The 13,374-nt window shown below is 39.8% G+C and overlaps 1 protein-coding gene across 11 annotated transcripts in view; it reads right to left on the bottom strand.

The window, feature by feature from the left end:
* The window catches only part of KALRN (kalirin RhoGEF kinase), a 780,132-nt gene that overhangs the window by 275,638 nt on the left and 491,120 nt on the right, over nt 1–13,374 (bottom strand). For all 11 annotated transcript variants that reach the window (XR_012154196.1, XM_073305138.1, XM_073305143.1 and 8 more), the window contains 2 exons: nt 8,369–8,538; nt 5,417–5,591 (listed from right to left, as the gene is read on the bottom strand). Coding sequence is in view for 10 of the 11 variants with exons in the window: in XM_073305138.1 (XP_073161239.1) it covers nt 5,417–5,591; nt 8,369–8,538 (345 nt within the window). In the remaining variant the exon portion in view is untranslated. The remainder of the gene's footprint in view (nt 1–5,416; nt 5,592–8,368; nt 8,539–13,374) is intronic.

Here is a 13,374-nt window from a genome sequence, read left to right as displayed (position 1 = left end):
TATCTAAAGATTATCCAATATATTAGGACTGGAGCAGGAAAGAGAAGACAACAAATCACGTTACATGGCTTTGGATTAATATCCGTATGCCAAACATCTGCCTTGACTTGAGTAAGAAGCAGAAGTCCCTAGTGCAGACAAGAGTTCCTAACTGATTGTAGCTGGTTTGCCATCACCAACAGAAACACCGTGGGTTCACTTTTAGGTAGAATACCTCTTCTCTAAATAAAAAAGGAAGTGATACAAGTTGGAGAGAAAATACACACAGATGGCAGATTTCCTTGCAGAATGGATAAAGTCCAATGCACCTAAATAAATGGAAGTATAGGTAGTGTTCGTGGAGTACAATTAACTCTGAAGATGATCTATCTGTATTCCAAGCACCAGAGCAGGAGGGAAAGTTTATAGATAAGCTCCAACTCCAACAGAAATCTACAGAGTGGACATTTAAGGCAATTCTCAGAGGAAGTTTACGAGAGGAACCGCAAAAGAAAGTGGCCTGTAATGTGGATTTCACCATCTAGGGAAGCCAGAGAGAAGGGGTTAGATTTTCAAAAGCACAAATGGCAGTTAGGACCTGACTCCCATTGAAAGTCAAAGTGGCTAGGCACTTAACTGCCATTTGTAGCTTTGAAACTATCCTCCATATTTTTAGCTTTAAAAGCGAGCTAGACAAACAAGGGATATGGAAAACAGTAAGCAGACAGATGCTTGGAATTAAAATAGAGATGTTTGACCAAATACAATACAGGGTGTGACTATTTCTCCAGGAAGGAGGAGGGTTGGGGTGCAATTTGTATCCTCTTCATAATGTCCATGGGGGCAGTTAAGTAAGAAAAGGCATTTGCCCCAGGAATGGATTGGTGATCCTTCAGCAGATGCCCCTTCTGGGTTCCACCATGGAGAAGCAGCTTCAAGCAGTGGATGAAGCTCCCAAGGAAAGAGTCTTGTAGTGGAGAATTGCCAGGAGACACAACAGTAAGGTGAAAGATGAGCCACTGAGATTGGAAGGGATTTTCAGTAAGACTGTTTTCAACTCTTTGGTTTTTGCCTGTTTCTATTATCACTTATTTAACTTCAAGGCCTAATGAGCATTTTGGAGAAAGCCATTTCTGTTAAAGATTTCACCACCACTACTTCCATCAAGGTGTGAGCACTAACAATCTATATCTGCAGAGACTTCCAGATAGACCTCGCACATAGCCAGGTATTCCTGATCACCCTAAAAGTTAAAAGAAATAAGCAAGGGGGGAAAACATTTAAAAAAAAACATTCAGGCAAAATCTTCCAGTAGTGAAAAAGGCACAAGCCCAAATGCAACAAAAGCCATTCTTAACTTAGCCCATTTTTCAGATTTATTTCAAGGCACTCTAAAGAGAGGGTGACTTTAGTAGGTTATCTGCAAAGAACAATGGATTAAGTTAAGAATGGAATTTTAGCTTTAACTGTGATCTTTGCTGCTTTGCTGCATTTTTATCCTATGTTCTTTTTAGATTTAATATAACCCTTATATATAATTATAGAAATGATATGCAATGACTCATATAAGAGCGCTAGAATTAGTCACATCATTTAAATATTGCATTATATTAACAAAAGGAATTAGAAATTCAAAAAGACATGGCTCTGACTTCCTCATTGTTATTTTATTTTTATTATTTATTTACAGCAGTACCCACCACCTGCTAGGTACTTTCCAGACACTTAAGGCAGGGACAGTCCCTGCTCCAAAGAGCTCATAACCTAAGGCTAGGCAGATAAGCACACAGAGATTAAGTCATGGAGGGGCAACAGGCAATTAACATACAAATCAGTACTACTCACTGTGAGCAGCACAGCAGAAGAGGGACTTTAAGAGGGATTTAAATGTGGACTGGGTAGGGGCCTTGTGAATGAGCTCTGGGTGCTTGTATTATGCATAGGGGACAATGGGGAATAAGGCAGGAAGATGTCAGAAGCTGAGAAAAATGTGGACAAGGCTGGGAACATTGGTAGAGTGGAAGGGAGAGTAGGCAACGCGGAGCTTGACAAGAGGGGAGGGGCATGGAGCCAGATGCATCTACCAGAGTAGAGCTGTAGCTCACGAAAGCTCATGCTCTAATAAATTGGTTAGTCTCTAAGGTGCCACAAGTCCTCCTTTTCTTTTTGCGAATACAGACTAACACGGCTGTTACTCTGAAACCAGCTATAGGACAGTTTCTAGGAAAGCCATTGGAATCTTATGCATGTCCATCAAATGCCTTGGTTTTGAAAGCACAACACAGACTTCAGGATGTGCTCACAAAAGTGCCTCTACCATGCATCTTTTCTCACTTATGGTTAGCCACTTCAGCTTTCCACCATAGGGAAGGGCTTCACTCCCATATCTTAAATGACAAGGCATGCTTAATCAGTCAGAATGGTGACAGTGTTTTCCAGCATGAGAGCACGGCGGGAATGTGATTGCAGGTGATGACAGAGGTAGCTCTGCTCTCTGGACAGATAGAAGGGGACTTAAACCAGCACAGAAGAAGGAATTATTGATCTGAGAATCACAGTGGTGTCCATTGTATCAGCATGCTTTATTTACACAGCACAGCCTCTGCTTCTATATTCAGTTTACACCCACACCTGAGAACCTGGGCCATCATGGAAAACAATAAAAATATAAAAATTTAATTTCCAGCTAAATCTCAAGCCAACCACCATCAATAAAAACACATTTTGCTTAAGGTATAATTTGTTGCTCTTAGTCTCCCAGCCTCTGTTGTCTTCTCTGCCACGCTTAGAATAAACAAAGATCAAAAGCATTACAGGTTTCTTAATTATGATGACGGGAATATCTTTTTGGCTTCCCAAATTAAAAATAGGATAAAATAGCTCTGTTAATTCTGATAATGGTTCCACTATTGACACACAGGAGTCTTTATTATAGTTTTGAGACAACTGACTGCAATCTAGTATCTGTTTAAAGATTATTCTTTTGTCAGCTGAATCAAATCAACAATTGCTTAAGATGTATAATATAAAGGTGACATTTAACATACATTTCAAATTGCTTTTCATTTTATTGTCGTTTAAGTTGATTTCCTTGCTTGAAGACTAATCTTGGCAGCTAGACTTATTTATAAGTTCCTATATTGATCTGGCTACAAACTTTTTCTGTTTTGTCATTGGTTATGAATTATGTGTCATAGTTATACATTTCATTTAAAGAAAGAGATCTCTAACTACAAGACTCTGCCTATCAGATTCCCGATGCAAATAAGAAACATGCTCTCTGACTCTTGTAGTGTGAGTTCTAGTGTTCTCATAATAAACAAGAGAAAATCACACATAAACAATAGTAAATCAAAGTAACATCACTGGTTTTCTTTCAAGCCCCTATTAGTCACTACAGCCCTGATTCAGCAAGGTCAAAGTACATGTTGAACTTCAAGCACCTTGCTGAGTCAGGGCCTACTAGATGTGTCTGTGTGCATCAAAGCAAATACCCACACAGCGATAAAGTAGACACGGTGGACCTGGACTCTACACCCAGTTCTGAGCATGACCAGCTGTATGACCTTGGGCAAGTCATGTCACCGCTCTGTGCCATAGTTTCCCCATCTATAAAACAGGGATAAAGATACCTATCCACCTTGGAAAATCACTTTGAGATCCTTGATTGAAAAGCACTGCATAAGGGCAAAGAGTTATAACTGGAATGAATTCTGAAATCTTCCCTCAAAGCTAGATGGTGTCACTTGCTGAAGTTGGAGGCACGGTGAAGCCATACTGCCACATGGAACATCCCTAATCTTCCTGCTGTGTACATAACCCAGGCTTGCGGTCTGCAATGAAACTCAGAAAGCTTCACGTGATTTGGAGTTCTTAATGAAAGGCTCACACAGCTCCACTATGAACATCCAGTGTATGCTGCATGCAAACATACCTATATAGTTTGCATTTAATTTGATTTCAGTCTAAAAAGTACACGCATATATATACATGCATGTACACACATGCTCATGAAGAGTGGGAGTCATTAAATACTCAGCATTTGCCACTCTGCAGTACCACAGTATCTTCTATTCTATGCATATGCAGATGCCATGGTTATTGCATGTACCTAGAAGTTTGAGTTTTTAAGACAACCACTGCTCTTGCGCAAACATACCATGTGTGTAAGAGTATGTATTAGGATATCCAAGTGTTTGTATGTGAATGGTATGCAAAGAACTATTTTAACAAGACTGTTCTATTTATATTTATAGCAAAAACTGTAGAATAGCTTTCCCTACAAAATATGACTATACAGAAATGTGGGTCTGTACTGTATCTGTTGCATATTGCTATAGATCAATTCCCATCTAGGAATCTGCATTCACAGCTTTTCCATCTACTATAATGTAACACTATTTCTTGTCCTAACTTAAAATAAACTGTCTCTTATGAAGTGTTATGTAGCATTCTAAAGTTTCCATTAACTATCAATATATTCCATCAGAACACCTATTGAATTACATGCAACATCTCTAGGAATATATCATCATAGAACACTTCAAAAAAAGCGCCACATTAACAGATTTATTCACTCCCAAAGGTGTCTCTGAACCACCACAAGAAAGACACAGTCGCAAGTTGATACCTCATATGGGCTATGTACACAACACTATGTTCCAGCATACATGAGACACAAATTAATTAACATCCCATGCTTTGGTATCACATTCCATCTGATTTAAAGGTAAATATTTATTCAGATTTGTTAAAAATCTCTTTAAAATTACTCAGTCCAAGAAAACTTCATTTATTTAGTGCACTGATAACAGTTTTTTCAACAATAGCATTTGATTTAAAAAAAGGAGTACAAGGTAGAGATATAAGACCTCTTTTTAAATCTACTCCCAGGCACATAAAATTACATGATGAGTACTTTAGGGCTTCTTGTACAGTATTTCTCTTTTCCCCCTTTATGTAAAACAACTGTTATGCCTGATTTGTAAGAGAACCCTTCATTTGATGCTTAATATTTTGTTGCATCGAGGGGTTCAAAGCCATAAAATGCATCTAAAGAGAAAAATCTCACCAGCAAAAAATCGTGAACTTTAGATTAGCAAAGACAGATGTACATGAGGGGCATATGTAAGCCACTGTACGATGCATGCCATAAAACTGGTCACCAAAGCATTCAGACACTCTGAATACAATCAGCTGGGCAGACATGAACGTGTCTTGTATTTTATCAGTATGTCACAAAGGCATATTACTGGTTTCTAAATTTCCAAGTTAACAACTGATTTCTATTCACCTCCTAGTTCCACCAGACATCTCAGTGTAATCAAAGTCTTCTGTGATTCCCTGGAACTCTGTGTATCCTGTTAGAGTATTAGTCAGAGACATAGTCACCACCTCCACAGTGCTACCTTTCCCAGGTCACCCACACAGCTCTTACCTCTATGGTGTACTGTTCAAAAATCCGGAGCTGAAGGAAGATGTCGAGCTTAATTTTCCGTTCATGGAAGAGCTCTTCCATCTGTACCTGGGCCTCATCAAGCTGCTGAAGGACAGATTCGATGTGGCTGATGGAGCTATTGTGTGGAGTCTTATTGTTGGATACCGCTGAATCCCTGTGTCAAGGCAGGAGAATGGTTAAAGCTCAGCATTAATGCAAGAAAAGAGCAGGAATTAAACACTCTCAATTCTGTGCACAGCTGAGAAGTGAGCCGAAGCACAAAGGGCTGGAGGAAGGTATATGCAATGCTCATTTCTTCTGCTTGTTGAAATCCTGTGTTTCCTGGACTCAACACAAAGTCAAAACAATGAGCACATCCTTTCACATGTTGTGACACTTTGACCCTGATACACTAACAAGGAGTTGGAGGGGAACAGAATGGCACATAAATCTGAACTGATCTTTTGAGGAATCTGACTGGCAATCCCATTTAATTCTAGTCCAAATGACCCATTTCTTTCTACAATCAGCCTGTCTCAGAAGCATCATCCTCAAAGCTGCTACTAACACGCTGTAGATCTTTACAAGTTAAATTATGCCACCATTTGCATTGTTGCTAGTGAGTTAAGAGAGTTTGAATTGCCAATATTTTAGCCTAACAAGACTGGGATTCTTCTGATTCCCCTTGATTAATTGGTCAGAATGAAACATAACCAGGGAAAAATTCCAACACTGTAAGTATTTTAAAACACTAAAAGACAGATTGTGACTTGCCCTTGTGTAGGTGCCCAGGGTGATGGGTAGGGTGCAAGGAATCTTCCCTCACTGTACACTCCATGTCCCCAGGGGTGTTCAGGAACTGCTTCTGCTATGCACCCCCAGAGCACACATCATTCCAAAGGGAGCAGAGAGGAGAAAGGGCCATAGCACCACCCCCTACTCTCCAGCTCAAGCAGTCAGGAGGAGCAGGTTGCACCATCTTAATAGCAGGGGTCTGCCTTAATGCCACAATCTGGCCCCAAGACAGTTGTGCATTATAAATACAGGGCAGAAACTATTTTCATTATTGTCCGTTTCCTCATTGCTGGCTCTCTCACATTTAACAGTAGGGATCTGGAAGCTTGGGTTCTTTAATATATGTTTGTCCTGTGGGTTCTGTGGATAAATAAGCTTTTCGGGGCATTAAAGGTAAATTCTCTCCTCAGACATGCCAGTGTAGCTTCCCCTAACTTCAGCGGGAGCCATGTAGGCAGATCTGAAGACAGAATTGAGTGCCGAAGTTTTGGTGCTTAAGTTAAAACAAGTAAAATGCCAAAGAAAGTTATGTTTTGTTTTCCCCATAAAGTACACAGTGGCAGCTGCGTTGCTTGAGACATTTAAAATAAGACAGTTTGAAGCACTATAAAATATACTGTAAGGAAAAATCCTGCCCTGGTAGTGTAATAGGATGAACCAGCAGACATTTTCCATTGCTAGTCCCTATCAGTCTGTGATTCTGTCTTGGGGAAAAGAAAACCATGTTGAAACATCAATTCCGGGGACTGCAGCAATAAACTGTGCAACCTAACCATGATACTGAAAGGTGATTAAGGGTTTACTCCTAGCCCTGTATAATGCGTGGTGTGTAGGAGCTCCAAAAAGAAACTGTGACTTGAGCTCCTGTTTTGCACAGTTGCATGGGGAAGTATGCTGAGTTAGCTTATTACCAAACACAGAGCATTTCCCCACACTCCTGGCCAGCTAGCTTGTAGTCCATGGAACCAAGACTCTGCCTACTTCTGTCCTTTCTTACCCATCGGCTCACAGCAAGAAATATCAAGCAAGGAATCCCCTTTCTTCCCTCCTGCACTCAAAAGGCTTACCTGTGATCCAGGTAACCCTTGTGCAGTTGTACAGTGAGGCAGAGACATTTACACCCCATTTCCCCCCATGTAGCTGCATCAGCTGAATCACAACCAAGCTCTATATAATCACATTATATATAGCAGAAGTTCTTGTAGTAGAATGTACATAGCTGCACATGGAGGAAGGAAGAGAGGTAATTTGTATCTATAGACTCTGTATGGAAGACTCAAGAAGAGTACTACTGTGACTGACAAAAATCTTATTTAGTGAACTCCCGTTAAACAAGTTACTTCTTCTGTTTTAGTGATGATCTTTTGGTTACATTCCTGGCAGGTATTGGAAGATTCTCCATCCTAGGATAACCCTCACAATACAAAAATATAGGGCTTGATTCTAATCTCAGTCACACCAGGAAAAATCAGTAAAACATCACTGAAGTCAAAGTTAAACTGGGGTAAAACCAGTGTAAATGAGAGCAGAACGTGACCCTTGGGGTGGAATTTCTTGATAAGATAAATTCACACTGGATAGGAACAAAGTTTAAGAAACTCATATTTACCGAGAGGACAGAAACATTTCTTAAAGTCAGTCAACTAGCGCATTCTAAATTGGGTAAAAGGAGCAGCTTTAATTTATAATACAAATGCCAATACAAGAATAGTCTGACGGCATGAATAAACTACATGTACTGCACACAGTGAAATACTGTGGCCTGTTATACAATTATACAGGCTTTATTTACAGGCATACAGCTTCCATACAGCAAGAGTAATCACGTAACCTACTGGGCCTCAGCTCACAACCATTTAACAATCTTCCATAAATATTCACTCAAAAATATTCACCTGAAAAACATTTAATCTATATATCTACCAATCCATTAGATACAGCAATCCATGCTGATTCATAGACTATTCTTCTTAGTCTCTACAAATCACTCCTTGCAGTTTCAATAAAATACTATAAGAGCCTGAACCATCATAAATATAAAAGGTAGTGAATAAATCCTTCTGTTAAATTGTAAGTTACATTTCCCCTGTTAACTTGCACCTAATGCACAATGCTTCACCAGATTTCTTGACATCTCTCCTGAGGTAGGACACATACCTGAGCTGTTGGATTAGATCTTCACCTTCTTTAATGACATTGAGGGTAGCATCCAGGGTGGCTGTTTGCTGCTGCTGGAACTGCTTGATAAGCTCCTGAACCGCATCCACTGAGTCAGCACAGACATCCTCTAAGAGCTCCTTCTGTAGATCTTCCATCCATGTCCACAGCTGTGAAGGAGGGGAAAGAAATACAAATCAGAAAGAGAAAGAGGTTGAGATTTAACCCTTTTATCATTTAATCCCATTTTAGAAAGCATTAATCAAGATTCTACGCACAAATTGTTTCAGATGCTAAATGATACCTAAACTTATGGTTTCAAAATCAAAAAGCTATATTGAGTTCTGGATTCTGGTAGATGGAATTTAATTTTAAACATCAAAGTAAAATACACATATCAGAATATTAAGCACTGTATTTCTTAATTTAATTGGCATCTCGGTCTATTATATATCACTATAACCTTAAACTAATGTACTGCTGCAATGAACTCTACATACAACAAATAAATTATAACCCCTTAAATTGACACAATCCTATCAGGAGCTGAGTTTCAGAGTAGCAGCCATGTTAGTCTGTATCCGCAAAAAGAAAAGGAGTACTTGTGGCACCTTAGAGACTACCAAATTTATTTGAGCATAAGCTTTCATGTCCTCAGATCCCACTGACTTTACTTGAAGTTGAATGTGTTCAGCATCTTGCAGGATCAGGCCCTAAGAAAATAAATCAAGTGTGTGATATTGATTGATAATCAGTTGTGCCCAATCAACTATGCTTTCCATACAGTATTTTTGTAATGTGCCCTCTGCATCTGAGATTGTGACTTTAGGATCTAGATGAAATCCAGACATAATAAAAAGGTGTCTTTGTTTCTACTGGACAACAGAGACCCCAATCAATTCTATGCTGATCCATCCATTTTAAATGGTCCTGACTATTACTTAAAAACATCATTTTACTAAGTGTTTAGATTAGAATTTCCAGACAGCTGTTCACTCACTGAAATCTGAACAGCAGACAAGCCCAAGCTCCTAGATAGTTACAAAGCCCCTTACAAAGCACTGAGGTTTCCCCATTAAGCTTGCCTTGTAGAGTAATGTAAAATTGCATCAACTGAGCTGGCGATCTGCCAGCAAATCCTCATGGCTCTATGAAAGAATATTTTCCACTTGATGTGTCCCATTAACCCATTCTCTGTTGCTCTCTGCTGCATCTTGTGCAAGGTGACAGGACAGGTCACTGTATTGGGAAGTGTTGCCATTCCAATTGTGGGAATTCTAAAAAGTGCAGAGCTAGTACCTTGGGCAACAGTGGGACTGTGTTTTGTCTGCTTTTTCATGCAGCTATAAAGTGATTCTCCTCAAAGAGAGTTAGGGCTACACATCAATAAAAGACAGACAACTACGCGGGAGAGTCAGTGAAGTTGGTAAAACTATGTTACTCTTCAGAATGAGGCCCAATGGACCATAAGCCTATTGATTTGTTGTGGGAATCAGGCTTCCTCTGTTCTATTCCTAACTCTGTTACTGACTATTTGTGTAACCATGGGTAAGTCACTTAGGAAAGCATTTCCATAATGTCTACATTTGCTTGAGACAGCATCTGAATCTCTGAACTCATTAATGTCAGATTTTTCCAGAGGATGACCTTTGATTGTGACAATTTGCATAACAAAAGCTATCAGAGTTTAGGGTTATCCTTGACTAGAAGGTTTTAAATCTTTAGACTCCACCAATCCCTGGGAAATCCTAATACAAAGGATCAGTCAGTATTAATAAGATTAAGAAGATATTTCAGAAACAACTTGCAAGAGGAATCTGACTCAAGTTTATCTTTATTTCACACCTCCCAGGTATTGTACTACTAGTAATTCCAATTAATATAATTCACTACAAGGTCTTTCATTTATAAGAGCAGCGAAAGTAATAAAATGAAATGTACTACAGCATCACTCGGAGGTGAAGCTGGTTGTTAAGTGAGACCAAGAAGCCACACTCTTTATTTTGGCTTGATACAATGCAGTAAAACATTTTGTGTTTTTGGGGGATTGATTTTTAATTCTGACGCAACTACTGAATTGATTTAAAAAAAACCCATTTGGCATACAAACCCTATCAGAGAGAGAGTTTATAATGCATTTCACTGTAGCCCTTCCCTGGATTCAATAATGCTTTTCCACACTTGGCCCATGGTGTGATGGGGAATGACCACAGAATCATGTCAAAGGTTGCTATTCTGCACCTCAAGTCATACTTCTATGTTGCAATGTGCTATTGCTATTGCAATGAGCACTGCTATTTCTCGTCAATGATTTAAGAGTTGTTATTCTCAGCTCATAGTAATTGTGAGGCTCAAATTTCATCTGTTTCCACTAAAAAAATGGAAATTGAATGTGGAAATCAACAGAAAATCTCACTTGGTAAACAGCATTTGTACCACAGAAGCCTTTAACTAAGGAAATTTGAAAACAAATGAGCTGCACAAATTAAACAAACTGCCTCAAACTGCATTAAAAAATCTGCATGAGCCATTGTTCATACCAGAAGGGCACTAAATGATTTTCAGAGGTGCAGAGCATTCTCTATATCCACAGACGTCAGTGGGAGTGGAAAGTGCTCAGCTTCTCTTCAAAATCAGTCCATTCCAACAACTGATTTTAAAAACCAAGGCAACTTTTTTATCTCTAAATCGTTAGTTTTTGATTCAGATCATTTTTCAGTGGGTAACCAGACAGAAAAGAATAAGTCATCAGACATATGGTACGTGGCCCATAGGCTTCCCTAGTCAGTGTAATGTATGCTGCAGCTTACTCCTGGGCAGCCAGTTCACTTTAGGCTGAGTACAGATTCAGTTTTTCATTTAAACCATTTATGTGTTGTAATAAAGTTTTTGGCATACATTTGCAGGAAGCAAGTTTTCCTCCTGAATGTTTAGCATTAGCAAAATTTGCAGTCACATATTTTCCAAATGTAATTACCATTTTTATTATAAGTGCCAACAATCTGCATAGCTCAAAAAAAGAAAGCAGTCTCTACTCCATCTCGCATCGCAGCTCATAAAAACAAAGACGATAGAAAAATCTGGAAAACCTACATGAAGCAATAATATAGAGGTATTTTTGTACACTTGCTTATTCACATTTACTGAATTATGGTCTGCCGCAATAAATCATGGATGCAAATATTAATCATTGTCTTTAATGGTTAACAACCTGATATGCACCTGCAAAAAATATCCATCCACAAATTTTACAGATGCAAAATACATTCAAGTGAAAATTTTGTAGTTGCAAACTGCAACTGCAAAGAAGATTGAGATGAATATTTAGCCCTTCTGGTCCACAAACAAGCTGTATATAGATAAGGGTTTTGTTTTTTTTAAATTAAGGCAATCATAGTTTCAAATAAGAAAAAAATATTTAATTCTCTGATCACTAGACTGTTGCTCTATGGAAGAAAACCAAGGCCCTATTTTGGACCATCTGCCACTTTTCTTTCTGTATTGTAGCAACTTTCTCTCTGTTCCTCTCACCTATAATACACAGGCAGCTTCACTTGATGGAAGAACAAGACAGCTCTTTACTTTCAGCTTTTTCATCTGATGCACCCCTGTCAGTTTACTCAAGTACTTAATGAGAGCACCTACTGGAGGTTTGAAGGACACCTGTGTTTGTTACCTAGAAATGATTGCCTTTGACTTAGAGCAAGGGACCACATTAATCAAAAATCTGAAATCTGAAAAGATGATTAAGAAAACTTTGTCTGCGAGTGTAGAATAACTATTAAGCACCCTATGCTACACCAGCTTTGAATGCTGCTATTTCAAAATGCTATTGAGTTTCAATCTCCCAAAATACGATTTAAAAGTATTTAGCAATGATACTAGTAGAAAGCAAAATAAGGAGTGGGTCAATAACTATTGAGATTTTTACAGTTGGACTAATAATTAAAAATGGGAATAATAAAAAAAACAGACAATTTATACAATCGCAAGGAGTACACAAACTACTATTTACAATATAAGGTATGATACATTTGTTTACACAGTGTGCCCGGAAAGTATGTTCATGGTAGCTCAGTAGGTTAATAGTTATCAGGACAACTAGAGCAAACAGTATTAAAAGAGAAATAAAGTAACCACACGGGTTCTCTCACTTACACACTGAAAAAGTGGAAATAACACTTTACAGGGTATTTGTGAGACTTAATTAGCTCATGTTTATAAAGCACTTTGAATATGTAAAATGCTATCTAAATGTAAGTTATTGTTATGTTTCCTTGGGGTATTTCCACACCATTTTCATATGCCACGAAGGACCTATGTCTTTCATGTAATAATGGAACACAGAAATATCAGTGGAAACATACTAAACAATATATTGATTGATAAGATATGACATGACCGGTAGGGTTGCCAGGCATCCGGTTTTCGACCGGAATGCCTGGACAATAAGGGACCCTGGCGGCTCTGGTCAGGCTGACGACTGGGCCGTTAAAAGTCCAGTTGGCGGTGCAGCTGAGGCCCGGGGTTAAGGCCGGCTCCCTGCCTGTCCTGGCTCCATGCGGCTTCCAAAAGCGGCCGCCAGGTCCCTGCAACCCCTAGGCGCATGGGAGGCCATGGAGACTCCACGCATGCCCCTGCCCCAGTGCCGGCTTTGCAGTTCTCAGTGGCCAAGAACCGTGACCAATGGGAGGTGCAGGGGTGGCGCCTGCAGGCACAAGGGCAGTGCGCAGAGCCTCCCTGGCCGCCCATGCGCTTAGGGGCTGCAAGGACCTGGCAGCTGCTTCCTGGAAGTCGTGGTAAGCGCTGCTGGGACCCTGCATCCCAGCCCCCTGCCGCAACCCAGAGTACCCAACTGCACCCAAACTCCCTCCCAGAACCTGCACCCCGCACCTCCCCAAAACCCTGTCCCAGCCCTGAGCCCTATCCTGTACCCCAAAACCCTCATCCCTGCCCCCCAAGAACCCACCCCCCATCAGCCAGAGCCCTCACCCCCCCGCACCCTA

Source organism: Lepidochelys kempii, chromosome 11, assembly GCF_965140265.1.
Source record: "Lepidochelys kempii isolate rLepKem1 chromosome 11, rLepKem1.hap2, whole genome shotgun sequence".
Taxonomy (NCBI): Eukaryota; Metazoa; Chordata; order Testudines; family Cheloniidae; genus Lepidochelys; species Lepidochelys kempii.
This window is presented reverse-complemented; position numbering and strand designations above follow the sequence as displayed.